At 41.4% G+C, this 17,204-nt stretch overlaps 1 protein-coding gene across 6 annotated transcripts in view; it reads left to right on the forward strand.

Moving 5' to 3' along the window:
• Positions 1-10,858, forward strand: part of fam184aa (family with sequence similarity 184 member Aa) — a 69,289-nt gene extending 58,431 nt beyond the window's left edge. Inside the window, exons 18-24 of one of the 6 annotated variants that reach the window (XM_079581979.1) lie at positions 792-919; positions 984-1,085; positions 4,485-4,669; positions 5,675-5,821; positions 6,240-6,363; positions 6,452-6,583; positions 10,573-10,858. In XM_079581979.1, the coding sequence (XP_079438105.1) occupies positions 792-919; positions 984-1,085; positions 4,485-4,669; positions 5,675-5,821; positions 6,240-6,363; positions 6,452-6,583; positions 10,573-10,581 (827 nt within the window). In that variant the 3' untranslated portion in view covers positions 10,582-10,858. The remainder of the gene's footprint in view (positions 1-791; positions 920-983; positions 1,086-4,484; positions 4,670-5,674; positions 5,822-6,239; positions 6,364-6,451; positions 6,584-10,572) is intronic. The other 5 variants (XM_079581981.1, XM_079581980.1, XM_079581982.1 and 2 more) reach the window with 5 other exon arrangements.
• Positions 10,859-17,204: the final 6,346 nt, after the last annotated feature.

Here is a 17,204-nt window from a genome sequence, read left to right on the forward strand (position 1 = left end):
CCGAATTAACCCCCTTTTGAGTGACAGTGCAGGATTTTAGGTCAGGTCTGAGCTCATTCTACACATTAGGACATTTCTGGAACATGTAGGGGGAGGAAAATATTTAGTTTTAACATTTTTAAACCCTGTATAGTCCCTTTAAGGCTCTTTTTTGAGTGTACATTTTTTTTGACATTAGGGTCTTGAAAGGGTTCAACATGGAAGGATCACATTTTAAAGGTAAACAAAAGCTCGCTTATCAGCTAAACCCATTTGAGACCTACACATTTCTTCTTCTGAGAGACTAAAGAGGCACCAAGAGCCCCCACACCTGCAGCACAGTGGAGGGGTCACAAGAGGAGCTACAGGAAACGAAGAGACAAAAGAGGAGATGGTGGAAGACTGTGGGGGAGCGGAGGGAGCTGCGCAGGATGAAGAAGGAGCTAGAGGAGCTGACCAGGACACCACGCTCTGAAGCAGGGTTACCCAGGAGGCAGTCATACGATCAGAGGACACAGGCCAAGTTTCTTCCGAGTGCTTCAGTTTCCTTGTCCTCCAAGATCATGTGGATCAGGTTTACACACAGCAGCTCAGGACTGACACCTGAACGCTATTTCGTTGTACGTACAATGACAATAAAGGACTTACTTATTTCATCAAACTCACTAAAGGAATATGATTGAGAGCCATGGTGGTATAGTTCTGCTGTTGTTGTATTGGCTCTGAATAGTCTATGTTCATGTCATTGCGGTATAGAAAACATATTTAAGTTGGATTTGCTCACATTTTAAACTTTCTTTCCCTTTTCTCAGCTTCTCTCCGCGCCGAGCTGAACCACATCCACGCCACGGCCATCGAGCACTTGAAACAGATCCACCTCAAAGAAAACACGGCGGCCAAGCGGGAGCTGGAGAAGGCCATCGAGCACAGCAGGCAGCAGGTGACCACATTGGCACATCCGTGTTTTCCAGACCGTAGCATGAGCTGGTGTCCCTCTATTACAGGGGTGGCTAACAGCTGAGAGGCCGAGACCCAAAATGATCTACCATGACCCTGTTAAGAGCCACAGCAGGCACCGACAGAGCGCGAGGTCCAGAGGCGATCAGGCAAAGCACATTACATTTGATCATAATAAACGACTACCTCATGTCTGGCCTTTTTCAATTATGTGCAAACACTGTAATAACCGAGGTTCACCGAGTGCATTTTCTCCAGGTCAGCTTTACCCAAATCCATAAGGTCACCGCCTATAGATACAGAAGGCATGGCGTCATAGAAGGGGGCGTGGGTTCGCCGAGGGGGAAAACAGAATCTTTAGGGAAACAGAATTTTCCACCCTTTTTAGCCATTTTCTAGTGGAATATTAACGTTTTTATCACATACAAATAAAGCCAAGTCTAAATCGGGTCCATATGGATGTTTATTCACAGCAGATTGTTCTGTAGAAGCGGAAAAACGGCAATTGTGATGCTAACATGTAGCATCATATTAGCATTCTCTGTTATTTATGTATTTATGGGCTGTTGAACCACTTTGCTCCTCTCCATGTCTCTGTATCTTTATTTAGTAGAAAACTATATTCATTATAGTTTTTGAATAATTAGAGAAAGCTTAGATTTTCTCCAAATTGTTTTCCCCCTTAACTGTGATTCTCGAGATGCTGTCTGTATCTATAGGCCAGTGTGATGCCTCATTTGAAAGCTAAGACCTACAAGACTCATCTAAATGGTGCTTTTTCCTCACGTTGTCTTCACTTTCGACATTTTTTTTCCTCATCACTTGTTTGTTGGGTTTTTGTCATTTTTCTGTTGCTCTTTGGTGGCTTTTGTTGTCACTTTTTCATCGCTTTTTGGTCACGTTTTATCTCCCTCTTGTGGCATTTTCACTCTTGTTTCGTCTCATTTTTGACGCATTTTTAGACTGGAGAAAATGCGCTCGGTTAAGGCAGGGGTTAAGAGGTTCAGTAAATCCAGGAGGGAAAAATTGCAATTGAATGCTTGATGTTTTATGCCATAAATTTATCAGAAATACAAACAAACATGATCAAAAGCACAATGTCATTATACTGGGGGGAAAAAAGCCATCTTTTTTAGATAAAGTGACTTAAAAGTGCTCGAAATATCAGCATCTGTGTTGTTTTTGAGCAGATTTGGACTTTATTACAAGAACGATTTTCTAGCCTTATTTTAAGTATCCTATTTGCGTTCACGTGACATCACAACATTGTTAACAGCTCATAGATACAGACGTTTTTTCTGGATTTATATGGTCATGTTTGAAAACAGTTAAGGGGGAAAACAATTTGTAGAAAAATCTAAACGTTCTCTAATTATTCAAAAACGACTTTAACAAATGCTGAATTATGAATATAGTTTTCTACTAAATAAAGATATGAAGTCATGGGGAGGAGCAAAGTGGTTCAACAGCCCATTGATACACAAAAAAACAGAGAATGCTAACATGATGCTACATGATAGTGTTGTGCTAATGCTAACACTAGCTAACGCTTGCTATGACTGCCGTTTTTTTCGCTTCTACTGAACAAACTGCTGTGAATAAACATCCACATGGACCCGATTTACACTTGACTTTATATGTATGTGAGGAGATAAGTTAATATTTCACCAGAAAATGACTAAAAACTGTGAAAAACTGTTTCCCTGAAGATTCTATTTTCCCCCTCAGTGAAGCCACGCCCCCTTCTATGACGCGCTGCTGTCTGTATCTTTTCTTTTGTCTTAGTTTTTGGTTAATATAGAATCCAATCCTTGACATATTCCTATCAAGGATGGTGTTTATACATATTACTGGGGGACGTGGGGGGATTTGTGATGCATAACATTGAGACAATTCCTCTTCATATACACTGAGGGTTTGGAGACTTTAGACATGATTTCAGGAGGCCTAGAGAAAGACTATAAATAAGCAGATTTTGTGCATGCGGTGACACGATATTAGCCGGTGTGATAAGTGTGCTTCCGAATATTGCCAAGATGAATGACTTAATCGCTCGAGTTCGCCCCCTGTGGAGCAACAGTGTCAAGATTCTAATCGCAGTCATTAGGGAGGAAGAACTGGGCCACACAACAGCAGCCAAAGTAGGTCAAAGTAACTCAGGGAAGAGAGAGTTTGGAGAACAAAAGTAAATGACACCACGTCTTCCTGAAAAATCTAGTGTTAATTTACAGGTTTGTGGTGTGGATGAGGCAAATAAGTGTTTCTGACCAGGGTTAATCTCGTCACATGTTTATCTCGTCACTCATATTATAAACCCTTTAAAGTGGACATGTCATGCATAAGGAGCTTAAAAAGAGACTTAAAAACATAGATACAGACGGCGTCTCGTCATGTAAGGGGGCGTGGCCGAGGGGACAAATAGAATCTTTTGGGAAACACAACTTTTAGCCATTTTCTGGTGGAATATGAACTTATTTATCACATAAATAAAGTCAAGTCTAAATCGGGCCCAAATGGATATTTTCTCACAGCAGATTGTTCAGTAGAAGCGAAAAAACGGCAGTCATAGATAGCGCTAGCTAGCATTAGCATTAGCACATACATTTATGTATTTATAGATACAGACGGCATCTCTGGCATCGCCCATATATGGTCATGTTTCAAAATCAAAACTTTCTCTATTCAAAAACTACTTTAACAAATGCTGAATTATGAATATAGTTTCTGCTAAATAAAGATACAAAGACATGGAGAGGAGCAAAGTGGTTCAACAGCCCATAAATACATAAATAACGGAGAATGCTAACATGATGCTTCCTGTTTGCATCGTGCTAATGCTAACGCTATCTAGGCTGCCGTTTTTTCGCTTCTTCTGAACAATCTCCTCTGAATAAACATCCATATGGACCCGATTTAGACTTGACTTTATTTATGTGATAAATAAGTTTATATTTTGCCAGAAAAAGGCTAAAAAGAGTGAAAAATTGTGTTTCCCAAAAGATAGTTTTCCCCCTTGGCGAGGCCACGCCCCCTTTCCCCTTCTATGACGCGATGCCATATGTATTTATGGGCTGTTGAACCACTTTCCTCCTCCCCATGTCTTTGTATCTTTATTTAATAGAAAACTATATTCATAATTCAGCGTTTGTTAAAGTATTTTTTGAAGAATTAGAGAAAGTTTAGATTTTCAAACATGACCATAGGTCAAGTTTACATTTTTCTCCCAATTGTTTTCCCCCTTAACTGTTTTCAAACATGACCATATATGGGCGATTCCTGAGATGCCGTCTGTATTGCTTTGGGCGCTTCAGCTTTGATATTTTACGTTTTATAATTTTAAAATATGTAAGAATTAAGAAATGATAAATGCACTGATACGTTGCGTTTATGTCATACAAAATGTCTCCAAAAAGACTTAACCTTATTCTAGTTTATCCGTCTGCACAGTATATTTGTCAGAAACACAGAATATAACCCTCTGCCTCTGTCCCAGCAGTCAAAGAGGGTCTGTATCCCCCCTAACAAACTGTCTGGGCTGTTTGTTGTAGGAGCAGGAGCTGGTGGTGCGTCTCTCGGACCTGCAGGCCGAGGTGTGTTCCCGTAGTAACCGCATCACGGACCTGGACCACGAGATCCACTCCCTGAACGAGACCATCGACACCCTGACCCGGGAGCTGGAGCACAAGGGCAAAGAGGTGCTGCGGGTGCGGAGCGAGGCCAACCACCAAATCCGGTCAGAATCACACTCCTTTATTATTATTTTGTCCCGTCTCTGCACCGTCGATCATTTTTTATGTCCCGCTGATGGACTGTGACCGTGTTTCTGCGGCGAATAATGAACTGTGCCAAAGTTAAGGCGTTAAATGTCATTGGAAAACATTCAGCTGGAAAAATGGCGTCTTATCTTTGAACAAAATGACTCAAAGGTGCTTCAATTATTGTCATTTCTGTCGATGGAACAAGAACCTTTGACTTTTAAGTTCAAGTTTTTTGTGTCGTAATTTACCAAGTGCATTTTCTCCAGTTCAGTTTTACCCAAATCTAAAAGCTTCTAGACTGGAGCTTACAGACTATAGGCCAGGGTAACACCTCATTTGAAAGCTAAGACCTACAAAACTGATGTAAATGGATCTTTTTCCTTGTGTTGTTGCTGTGTTGTCGTCACTTATTAGACGTTCTTTTTCATAACTTTTTTGTCTCCTTTTCTTCACATTTTTGTTTCTTTTTCGTCACATTTTTATTTCTTTTTCTTCACATGTTTATTTCTTTTTCGTCACATTATTGTATTTTTTTCTCCACTTTTTTGTTTCTTTTCCTTCACTTTTTTGTCTCTTTTTCTGCACTTTCTTTTTTGTCTTTTTTCATCACATTTTTGTCCTTTTTTTCTTCACATTTTGTCTCTTTTTTGTGAAGTTTTCATCCTCGTTTTCGATTTATCAACACATTTCTTTTTGAACAGACAATAAAATTCTATTCTATTCTACTTTTACACTTTCTTCCTAGAAGCTTTTAGGTTTTGAATACACCATATCAACTTTATTACATAAAATGGCATTAAATAGTGTTAAATTTGACTTCACTGGAATAATGACCCTCTTAAATGAGATAAATGACTTTAAAATCCCTTGAATAAAGGTTCTTTATGTTGAATCGGTTTGAACTAACCTAGAATCAGACAAGTTACTTTCTTGGACTTGGGATCAGTTTTGTGACGTTTCTGTTTGTCTTTGTGCCTCAGAGCTCATGAGCAGGACCTGACGAAGCGGCACGAGCGCGACCTTGGCGAGATCAGCGCGGTTCATCACAGAGAGGCCCAGATCATGCTGGCCGACTTCAACAAGGCACAGGAGCTCCTGAAGGACAAGATCTCGGCTCTCCAGATACTGTACGCACAGCGGGACACGGGGTTAAAGGGATAGTTCAGGATCTTTGACATAGGGCCTCATTTCCTAGTTGTCTAGAGTGTTGCTGATTTCTGGAGGTCAGTTATGTTCCAAAAATGATTCTATGGACACAGACATTTATATGGTTAGTCTGGTGTTATAAGTGATTTGCCTCAGGTGCTCTGTGGAGCGGGTCAGGCTGTTTTTAATGCAGACTAGCTGATACCATAGAAATGTGCTAGCCTTGCACTAGCACCATGTAACTCTTCAAATATAAGAACTGCATGAATTACAAAAAAAATATCTCCAGAAATCAGCAACACTCTGGATAACGAGGAAATGAGGCCCTATGTCAAAGATCCTGAAATATCCCTTTAATGTGGGATCTGTGAATCATGTCTGATGAAACGTGTGCTGCAGGCTGGAGGGAACAGAGGAGAAGCTGAGGAACAGGGAGAGCCGGCCTGAAGACCTGCACGTCATCGCCGAGCTCAGAGAGATGGTCACTGAGAGGGAGGCACTGGTGAAGAAACTGGTGGTACGGGTAAAATAAACACAGGGAATGAACTGAGCACCACACAGAGAATACTATAAAGTTTGTTTCAGTATAATAATACAAACCTTTGTTTCAGGACGATAAGAAGTTCTATCAGCTGGAGCTGGTGAACAGAGAGACGGGCTTCGGGAAAGTCTTTAACGCCAGCGCAAACGTGGGAGTGATCAACCCGCTCATAAAGGTGAACGGAGCCCAGCAGTTCACCAAGGCACGTACCTCTCACGCTTTACCCCGCCTGAGATACGCACGGGCAGTTCAGGGGCAGGTCTGTGGGTCTGCCCCAGACCGGGCTGGGACCGTTACACCAGAGCAGTGTGGGATCAGAAATATGCTTAGGTACTACTGGTGTCGAACAACTGGGAGAACTGGGGAAAAGTGGAAACATTGGGGAAAAAGTGGAAGAATTTGGGGAAAGTGGAAGAATTGGGGGAAAAGTGAGAAAATCAGGGGGGGAAATAGGAAAAATTGGGAAACAGTGGAAAAATGTGGGGAAAAATCAGAAAGAAAAAAAAATCAGAAAAAGTGGAAACATTTGGGAGGAAAAAAGTGGAAACATTCTGAAAATGTGGAAACATTCGGGGTAAAATTGGAAAAAATTGGGGTAAAATTGCAAAAATTGAGAAGCATGGGGGAAAAAATTAGAAAAAAATTCAGAAACAGTGGAAACATTTAGAAAAACTGGGAGAAATTGGGGAAAGAATTGAAAAAAAAATCAGAAAGAGGAGACATTCGGGGGGGAAATCTGGGAATAAATTTCAGAAAAAGTGGAAACATTTTAGAAAAATTAGGGGAAAAATTCAAAAAAGTGGAGACATTTGGGGGGGGAGTGGAACAATTGGAGTAAAATTGGAAAAATAAGTAGAAAAGTTGGAATAAAATTGGAAAAATTGACAACTATTGAGAGAAAAAAGTTGAAGCATTTAGAAAAACTGTGAAAAATTGGGGAAAGAATTGGAAAAAATTCAGAAAAGGTGGAGACATGTGTTTTTTCTGCCCTTTCGTAGTTTCTTGGTTGTATCACCGCAAATAAACGATACAAAAAGAAACTGAATGGAAGGAATAACAATAAATTAAGATTATCATTATTTTATAGTTCTATATGACATGAAATTACCGGTGTCGGGGGTGGTAACGGTGCCCAGCCCTGCTCCTGAACAGCCTACACTAACCTGCGCACTCTCTGCAGCCTGTCTCTCCTCTGACTGTGCTCCTCGGCTCGACCTGATGTTGTTCAGGCTTTTCGAGGACCACTTTATTCAGAACTCACTCTCACCGTCACTTCATCACTCCACAAGCCACTGTCTGCTTCCAGTATGTTTTCCATTGCTTCAACGCTTCACTCCCTCGTCACCAGAAAACAAAGCGATCCTAAAGTATTCTCTGAGCTCTGTCAAGACTGTGATGGAGAATGAAGCAAACACTCGAGACGGCATGGCACCTGCATAGCAAATATCAAGTAATTTTTTTATTTGAACACTTTTGCGTTTGGCTCACTATCTCCCCTTCTCACCGAATGACAATTGTTAACATTTGAGTATCTGGGCGTTAGTAAAGAGCCAAACTCTGCTGTGTGTAGCTTAACTCTAGCCAGTCCGCTCTGGCCGTCTGTGCCTCGGAGGCGGGGCCGGACGTGCGCTGGTCGCTGCCGCGGATCAGGAAGCGCCCTCCGCTCTCCGCCCCCGTCCCGCCATTTCCTCTCACCGCCCATCCTCATCCAACGTCACTCCTGCCAAAAGAGCTCACGGACTGCCAGAGGTGAGGACTGACAAAGACGTAACCGAGGTCTAAAACGAGGCTAAACTTAGGACTGCACCAGGACTAAACTGAGACGGTGAGCCTCGAGAGATCGAAGCCAAATCATGAGAAAATGAATACAATTTTACTCTAAAGATGTTTGGCATCAATGTTGTTCACTCGCACCATGCAAAATCACTCACCTTTAAAGCAGAAATGTTTAATAAATTCTCATCAAAGTGGTCAAAATTAACCCAAAATGCATTTGTATGAAACAATAACAGTCCACCAGGGCCACTCTCGTCCTTACTCTGGAAAAATGACTTAAAATCGTTTAAATTAAGGCACTTTATGTTGAATGTAAATCAGTTTGAACTAATCTAAGATACGACAGTAAAGTTAATGCCAGTGGAACGAGCAAAAATCCCACTTGAAATCAGACAAGTAAACTTGTAGTTACTTTCAATGTATTGCTTTTTGTGATTTATTACAAGCAGCACTGAGAGCGGTCTCTGGTTCAGCCTCACATTCATTTCCTCGTTTACATCGCGCTGCCTTGTGTTCTTCCTTAAAGGGACTATGCAGAGTTTAAAAATGTTAAAATTATGTATTTTCCTCCCCTACATGTTCCAGCCATGTCCTAATGTGTAGAATGAATCTAAAATCCTGAACTGTCACTCAGAAAGTTTTACTTCAGGTCCGAAGTGCAATCATGCTCGAGCTTAATATAGAAGGTGCAGTTACACATGTGACCTGAGGTGGCAGTAGTGAGTATAACATGGCTAACTTGCATGACAAGTTAGCATGACAAGCTCTCACAGGTCAAACTAAAAACTGTATTAACCCCATCGTGAGCTGAATAATGTTTGTGTCTCGAGAGAAAGAAATAGCCTACAGTCGGCACTCGCTCGGCCAAAATCCCAACCAAAACAAAAGCACTTGTTCACCCCCCACTCCCCCACAACCCATCCTCCTCCTCAACGTGGAGTCTGGTTGATGGAAAAAGGCTGTTCTACAAAACATCGCCATTGGTCATGGGTGTTTCTCCATCGCATGATCTCGATCTCGCAATCTCAGAGTGCACTCCTACCCAGCACAAAATGTTACCGCTATAATCTGTGTTTGGAAACACAAGATCGGGCACTCGATCTTACCTAAGACTAGATCAAACCTAAACGTTAGATTTAAACTCTTAATTCAAGTAAATGTGTGTAATTTCTTCCTTAAATGATGACAAATCAGGACCAAACTTGGCAATCGGTAGCTACATTTAGTCAGGATACATAACCAGTACATACACGGTCTGACCTCAAAATAAAAGTCGCCTCCTGGATTTAGTCTGTCAGGTCGAGGTTCAGCAACATGTGGCCAAAGAATGAGGTCAGAACATCTTGAATAAGCTGTAATCAAAGCAACCAAATATTGGAGCTTGAGACATGTTTTTGTGGTAACTTTTCATTCAGTGGATTAAACCAGCCTGTTTGTGGATCCTGCTTTGTTTACATCCTCACTTCTCATCTTTACATTATTACAATTGCATGTGAAATCGCACTGGAGCTGCTTTGTGGATACGCTTGAAATGAGTTTATGATTGGAAGAGAATGGCTATACAGAAGAGCTTTGATGTTTTATTTAATTTATCCCATGTCAAAACTTTAACAATATTTGAATCTAGAAAATATCGAGGCACTGGTATAAAAGCTGGAACTCAAATTCTTCTGAAAAAGTTTTACAATCTGACGGCTCACACAGTCTTTAGTCTTTAGCCATTCTATACAGCCTTTCAGTCATGTGACATTTGTGGTTATGGCGGCCATTTTGAATACCGAAGTAGCATTATGCAGTACTACAACATGTAACAATATCTCTACTCAGGATATAAAACAAAGACAATTGATTGACAGTGGCATTTTATGTACTTTTAATCATTGCTCAAGAAGATAACAGTAAAAACATGGTCCCAGCGAGTCAGTGTTTAAGACGTTAGCATGCTACCGGAGAGCATTTTGCTTCAACAGCTCAGCTCTGACCTCTCCAAGAGAAAACCCTGAACCACAAACATCAGAGGTCAGAGCTGAGCTGTTACTGTAGTATTTCCTCAGTGTTCATAGATCTGAGCCACACATGTGTTTATGCTTCCAGTTGCTAACAGGTAGCATGCTAACGTCTTGAGCAGCTTAGATACTGACTGTTGACATGACAAACTGTAAAAATCACAGAGAGGTTTTCTGTTTCTGTTTGATGTGTTAGCTTAGTCTTTCATTTTCATCCTGAGTAGATATTGTTACTTGTTAGTACTGCATAATGCTACCTCGGTATTCAAAATGGCTGCCGGAACGATGCGTGATGTCATTGTAAAAGGATGCATTTCAAGCTATTGTCCACTTTTGAAATATCGTCACAAAGTCGGTATTTGTTTTACTTTATCTTACCGTGGTCCTCTCTCTTGTGTTCCTCCTCCAGCCTTCCTGAAGCTCGCGACGCCGACGGCCCAAAGTCCGAGACCCGCGCGCTGGAGCCGGCTCCGACCAGTCCCGACCTCGACGCCAACTACTTCACTTTCTGACACGAAATACTCACGCAAAAAATGCAACACGTCAAAAAAGCAGCGCAGCGCAGTGGGGCGCGGGGGAGAGGGGGGCGAACGGGGGTTGGGTTTCAATATTCAGTGGCTGTAGTTTTTAGATACTGTACGACGGGAACGTTTATCAGAAACAAATACTAATGTACGGACAAGCATAGTAGGACTAAAATATTCAACATACAGTAAATACGTTTATTTCTGATTGGACTTGCTTGAATTTTAGTAGATTTAGACTCGTTTTGTCCTGAGATTGCCAAAGGAACAAGCATCAATCCACTTATTATATCGGGAATTCCTTTTTACACTTAAAATAACTCTTTTCCACTTTCCAAAAAATGCCTGTTCCGTCGGCAATCATTTATATTTTTATATCTTATTTCAAGACTAGTCCAAACTTGCTCAAATTCAACACAGATTCTCGTTTCTCGTTTTCAATGTCTCGTTTAAGATGCTCCTTTTGTCTAGTTCATACAAATGCATTTGAACTTCCTTTACTTACTAGTTTCTCCTTATGACAGAAAGTGTCTCTAAAGTCATTGTAGTGCTGTCAGTGTTGGGCCAAGGAACATATTGCACATCTCACGCGGTGCATTATGGGTAAGGTAATGTTTTGGCTGCCAAACAACCATTTACTCGCTAGAAAGTTTAGCATTTTTTTCCTTAGATTTCCTGCTACAACCAGTTTCAGTTTAGATTTTGTCAAAAGTAACTAAAAAGTAACTCAAAGTAGTGTACCTCAGTTACATTTCTGAAACAGTAATATGTAATACAAACATTTTTTGAAGCTGTAACTACTAATATAGAATATATATTACAATTTTAAAGGGGTCAAGGGTCTGAAACTGTGGCCTCACGTCACCGATAACGCAGAATATTTAAACAGGGACGAGAAATCCACCGGCTGGTAATGAAACAGAAATCTACATAGTAAGGGAGGACTTTTTTAAAAATATTTACTACAATCTGGCATTTTAAATTGGAAAAACAAAGACAGTCCATTCCAGAGGAAAGAGGCAGCTATTTATCCACTATATTTTAAGCAGAACTAAGTAACTTGTTTACCTTAATAAATCCTTTTCGTACTAATGCAAGTGTTAATGGGATGATTGTGGAGTCTTTCATCTCGCCCTGGTGTCTCTGGCCAAAAATCACCCTTGCAACTTTCCCTGCACTGGGTCAGAGGCGCAATACACACTAATAGAATCACAAAGAAGAAGCTAGCAGGCTAACTGGCAAAGCTAACTGTGGGCTAGCGCCACTTAAACAGTATTTACAGCCAAGTTTGAGTGGAATAAAATGCTACGACACCTGCAGTGCCGCTTATGGCCTCTAGGGGCATGAGTTACTTAGTTCTGCTTTAACCTCTTTAAACCAATGCCTGTTTGTTTGGCAGCCGAAATATAGGAACTCACATGCACAGGTGAGATGTGCACATTGCATATTTATTCACCGTTTGAAATGCTTTACACATTACTTTCTTTTATTTTCAAACCAAAAGACGACAAGATCCCTGTTTGTTCGTCCATTTCTCTGTGTATTAATGATATTTACCTCATTTTTAGCACCAGCAGAGCGCCCTGACTCCGCCCGCCCGTGCCACTGCGCTGCCTTTGTACATAAAATAGATGTCTCTACAATTGTTTTCAGATCTCTCCCAAGGTGCGCTCGATTCGCCGCCGTGAACCGAGCGCTCCTTCGGATTTTTACTCTCAAAAGTATTTATAACGTAAAATAAGCTGTTTTTCTACGGTCGGTGCCAAGTTACGCAAACATAATTTTAGTTTTCCAGCCGAAAACCTTGAGGCTAAAATTGTGCTTGCCGTTTTTTGGCTGTAGGCGGACCATAGAGCATGTGAAACAGGATCACTCCAAACACACTTCTTATTACTGTCCTGTTTTGGTTTCTTTTCTATTCAGAGTTAAAGCTGTACAAGTTGCATGGTCCTGGTCAGCTAAGTTTAGGGTTAAAATGATAAAAAACCGAAAGGCGTTTTGATTTCGAGGCCTGTCTTCCATAACGTTATACGCTGTCTCTCAGAAATAAATGACCCCAGTTTAGCCAAGGCAATGCAGTTCCTGTCGTCGAATCCGTCCAGTGTTACTTTTTGTACCACTGTGAGTCTGTGAGGAGTGGCAACCGCCCGGTGACCAGGAGTTTGGCGGTTTGATCCCCATGAAGAGCGATGAGTAATATCAATGTGATCTTGGGCAAGACACTGTAGGCATTAGGGGAAAAAAAGGTTTCAATGGAAAAAGTAAGGAACGTCCGGAGCCTGATCCCACTTCCTTACGGCTTCAGGAAGGAGGAGGCCATGATTAGTCCACTCTTAATTTACAGTCTCTGGTCGCACGTTCTCCAATGTCCAGCATTAGCTTCCACTTTATTTGATGTCCAGACTTTCCTGTCCAAGCACACTTCCCCCAGCACGGGTTTTATCCAGAACTTTGTCTTTTCAGCGGGGGTTTCCGTTAAAATGAAGGGTATCAAAAGATTGGATTGGATTCCAACATAAAATAATGTTGCGTGGAAATAATAGGACTGGGACAAAATATCGTATCATATCGCAATACCTTTTCTCTGCAATACCAAGTATCGCAATACTTTGAATAATTGTGTTTGGAGGCATTTTTATCCTGCACTCCTTTGTTTTCCTTTTGTGTTAATGCACTTTTCAATCTTGACACTTCAATAAATGTCAAATGGCCTTTGGTTTATAAACTTTAGACACATGACTGTTTTCTTTTTACACATGTTGCTTATCATAATCACTTTTTGTATCGTGATATCGGATCGTGATCGTTCATCGTCCCAGCCCTTGAAAGTAATGACTTTGCTCGACTATTAAATAGTGAGGTGGTCGGAGTAAAGCCGCTGCTCCTTCACGTTAAGAGGAGCCGGCTGAGGTGGCTCGGGCATCTGTTTCAGAGGCCTCTTGGTCTTCCTCCTGGGGAGGTGTTCCAGGTGTGCTCCAGGTGTGTTCCATTTGGGAGGAACGACCCAGGACACGCTGGAGGGACTATGTCTCTGTGACCTGGTGTCGCCTCGGGATCACCCGGAACCGCTGGAGGAAGTGTGCTTGGAGAAGGGAAGTCGGTATCGCTTTAGATTAAGGTGTACTCAAGAGGCTAGATGCAAGTTGGTCATTTTATGCTCACTACTGCCACCTCAGGTCTTATGCGTAACTGCAGCTTCTATGCTTCTAGCTTCGTGCATGACGGCACTTTGGACCCGAATTAACACCTTTTTGAGTGACAGTGCAGGATTTTAGAGGCAGTTGTGGTGAACAGGTCTGAGCTCATTCTACACATTAGGACATGGCTGGAACATGTAGGGGGAGGAAAATACATAATCCATAATTTTAACATTTTTAAACTGCATATAGTCCCTTAAAGCATTAGTAATCATTTTAGGGTATAATTTGGCTATGAATAAGCATATTTTTAGTGTCCTATTAGTATGTTAACAGATAAAAGTATAATAAGCAGTGTTTTAATACTTTGCAAGCATGTTATTAATGCATATTAATACCTTATTAATACTTAATGAGCACACCTTAATATAAAGCGTTACCTTAGTCTTAGTCTAAGGCTTTTCTACTCAGACTGCTACCTCCACGCCCCGTATACTTCCTTGTATATCAACATTTTCCCTCATTCCTCTGTTTGATGGGATGCTTGCAAATCTTAAAGGAAGATTTGCAAGTATAGTTTTATTTGCACATATATAAAAATGCATTTCTGCCATTAACAATATAGTATTTATTAAAAAGGCATTACAAATCAGTAAACTGGACTTGTTTCTGCCCCTGAATGGATCCTGTTATCTCTGAGGACAGTTTAGAGCTCGCCTTTCGGTCATCCCTCACTTCCTGAGCGTAGCTGAGAGTATGAATGTAGAGCTTTGCCTTCTGCCGAACAGACAAGTGTCTTGCCCAGGGACACAGCAGCAGCGTGCAATGAGGAGGCACCAAACTTCCACGCTCTGTTTCTTCTTTACAAGCGATTTCTGAGAGACAGCCCCTCAGTAAAGAACCCCTGTACAGTCCACTCGATGAGCACACTGTTAGCAAACCAACCATTTTATCTTTACTCCCAAATCCCTCTCCGAAATATCCGCTACTTCTGCAACTTTTACTTTGAGACGATGGTGCCTATATCGCGCTCGGAAAAAGGCGAAATCCTCCCACTGTAGTGTTTTTCCCTCTTACTTTAAATTTGCACATTTAAGATTTCAGAATAAAGCTACAGCTACAGTGAATGTCGAAGGTTTTAGTTGTAAATACAGAACTGGCCTTTATTTTGAAGGCGGTGGCCCGATTTTTCCTCCGTACACTGTGATTTAACCAATAAATTCACGTTAATGTCATGTGCTCTACGGACATTTTCAGCATGAGGCAATGCCGCTTGAACTTAAATTAACTTTTGTTTTGAAAGCTTTAGTCCGATATAAATGTCCCATCCACGCGTTTTTTCAGGGAAAGTTTGTCAAAGGGCAGAATTGCAATAGAAAAAGGGACAATTTCAGCGTTTATTGCGTCGATAATGTGAAGCTATAGTTTAAAAGTTGCACATTCAAAGTGACTTGACTTGTATCTCCGTGTGCGTCGGCTTATGTACTTCTGTATGTTTGGTGCTTACTGTGTTTTTGTTTTTTTACTCACGTATGTTGAGATTTAGGGTTTGATGTGGAGCGGAGTTACAAGGGGCTAAAGCCGTGGACTGTAAAAGACGAGTGGGCCAAAAGAAGCTTCCCTTTATTTCAGCAGAGCCCAGGAAAGTCCTTTAGTGTCATTAGGTCACATGTGCTTGAGAGTCACGTGACCTGTAACTGCAACATTCTACACAGTACATGCATTACATTCATGAAAGAGAAAATCGGATTGCAACTTTTTCCTTGAAATTGTCTCGAAACAAGAAAAATCCCTATGACTGTTCACTGTTTATCCATGAGGGGCAGTACCTTTACACTGCTTTATACCATTGGTGAATACTCAGTTCTGATTGGCTGGAGGGTGTCCGTTAAATTTTTTTTATTATACGGCTCTTCACACCGCAAGTAGAAGCTCCATTGACTTGAATGGGATTTTCCAACGTTCTACCGGTCATTATTTTCTGGACCTCTGAAAAAAATAATGACCGCTGCCAATGGTAACGGAGTTCGTGCTTGTAATACAGGGGCCTTTCCGAAACCGCTCCCTCCTCCCTCACTCTACCCCCCAACACTCAGTAGAAAAGCTCCTTCTCAGCGAGTCTGCATCGACACCACACTTAACAGGTGTGTGTTACACTGAGAGCAGTCCCACGAGCAACACACCAAACAACTACAGTTCCACGTTTACTCAGGAGCACCTAAGTGTTCATTTTAACAACTTTATCATCATATAGACATTTATTAATGAAACAGAAAGTGACAGTGAGACTTAATATGATTTTATTGGGAGATGAAAAGTTCTCACTTGTGAGTTTGAAGAAGCTAAATTATATAATGTAAATATATAATGTATTTGAATCTGAATTACTTTGTAAACTCATAAGAGAAACTTTTATTTATTTAAACGTATGATCAGTTGAACTTGTGATTTTTGCCACATTATGGGCTGTGAGGACAGTGGGGGCGAGGGAGAGTGCGTCTGAAAGTCACAGCTCAAATTTCTCTGAGTGAACCTCAGAAGGTGCCCTCACTGAGTGGAAGGGGAAGGGAGGAGGGAATGGTTTCGGAAAGGCCCCATGTCTTTCATATCACTCCGCACGTACGTAGTCGAGGACACTATCTCTGTCCCCGTCCATAAGAGAGAAGTCGGGGGAATCGCTCGTGAGGTTAGCGAGAGTCCGACTTTCAACTTACCCAGAGATTCACCACCATTCCTCCAACTGCACCTTCAACTAAGTAGCCAGGCTAACTACTAGCCTGGCCGCAAAAATATTTTTCCTAGGATAGTTGGTAAACGGTGGACATTCATCATCCAATCAGAGACTAATTGAAGATTAGGCACCAGCCCACTATCCTTAAGGTTAGTGGCTGGGGCAGGGTCAGGGTTAAGCTGGTTAAGTTGATATATGTGTGACGTTTCACTCTCATGACTTGTGACTGGTTGATCTACCAAGTATCCTAGGAAAAATATACTCTCAGCCTGGCCAAAAAGTGTATGAAGTTTATGTTGTGTGTTCAGTTGGCAAATGGCCGTATAATAAGCGGATAATGTAAAGAACGCTGGTCATTATCAGGAAAATAAGTACCGACAATAATAAATACTACACAATAGGATATTTTTACCAGTTTTTTTGTCCCCTCTTTGTTCCCATATCGGGGCATATTTGAAGTCAGAGTCTATCCCCCATCCGTCAGCTCCTCCTCCAGCCCTGACCTGAGTCCTCGGCCCTGGTTCTGCCCTGTACATCATCCCTTACTTAGACCAGGGGTTCCCAAACTTCCTGAGTTGCAACCCCCAAAATCAATATTATGAACTTATGATGTTTTTTTGTGCAAAACATTTCAAATCTGGTTTATCAA

Source organism: Gobius niger (genome assembly GCF_951799975.1).
Source record: "Gobius niger genome assembly, chromosome: 23".
Taxonomy (NCBI): domain Eukaryota; kingdom Metazoa; phylum Chordata; class Actinopteri; order Gobiiformes; family Gobiidae; genus Gobius; species Gobius niger.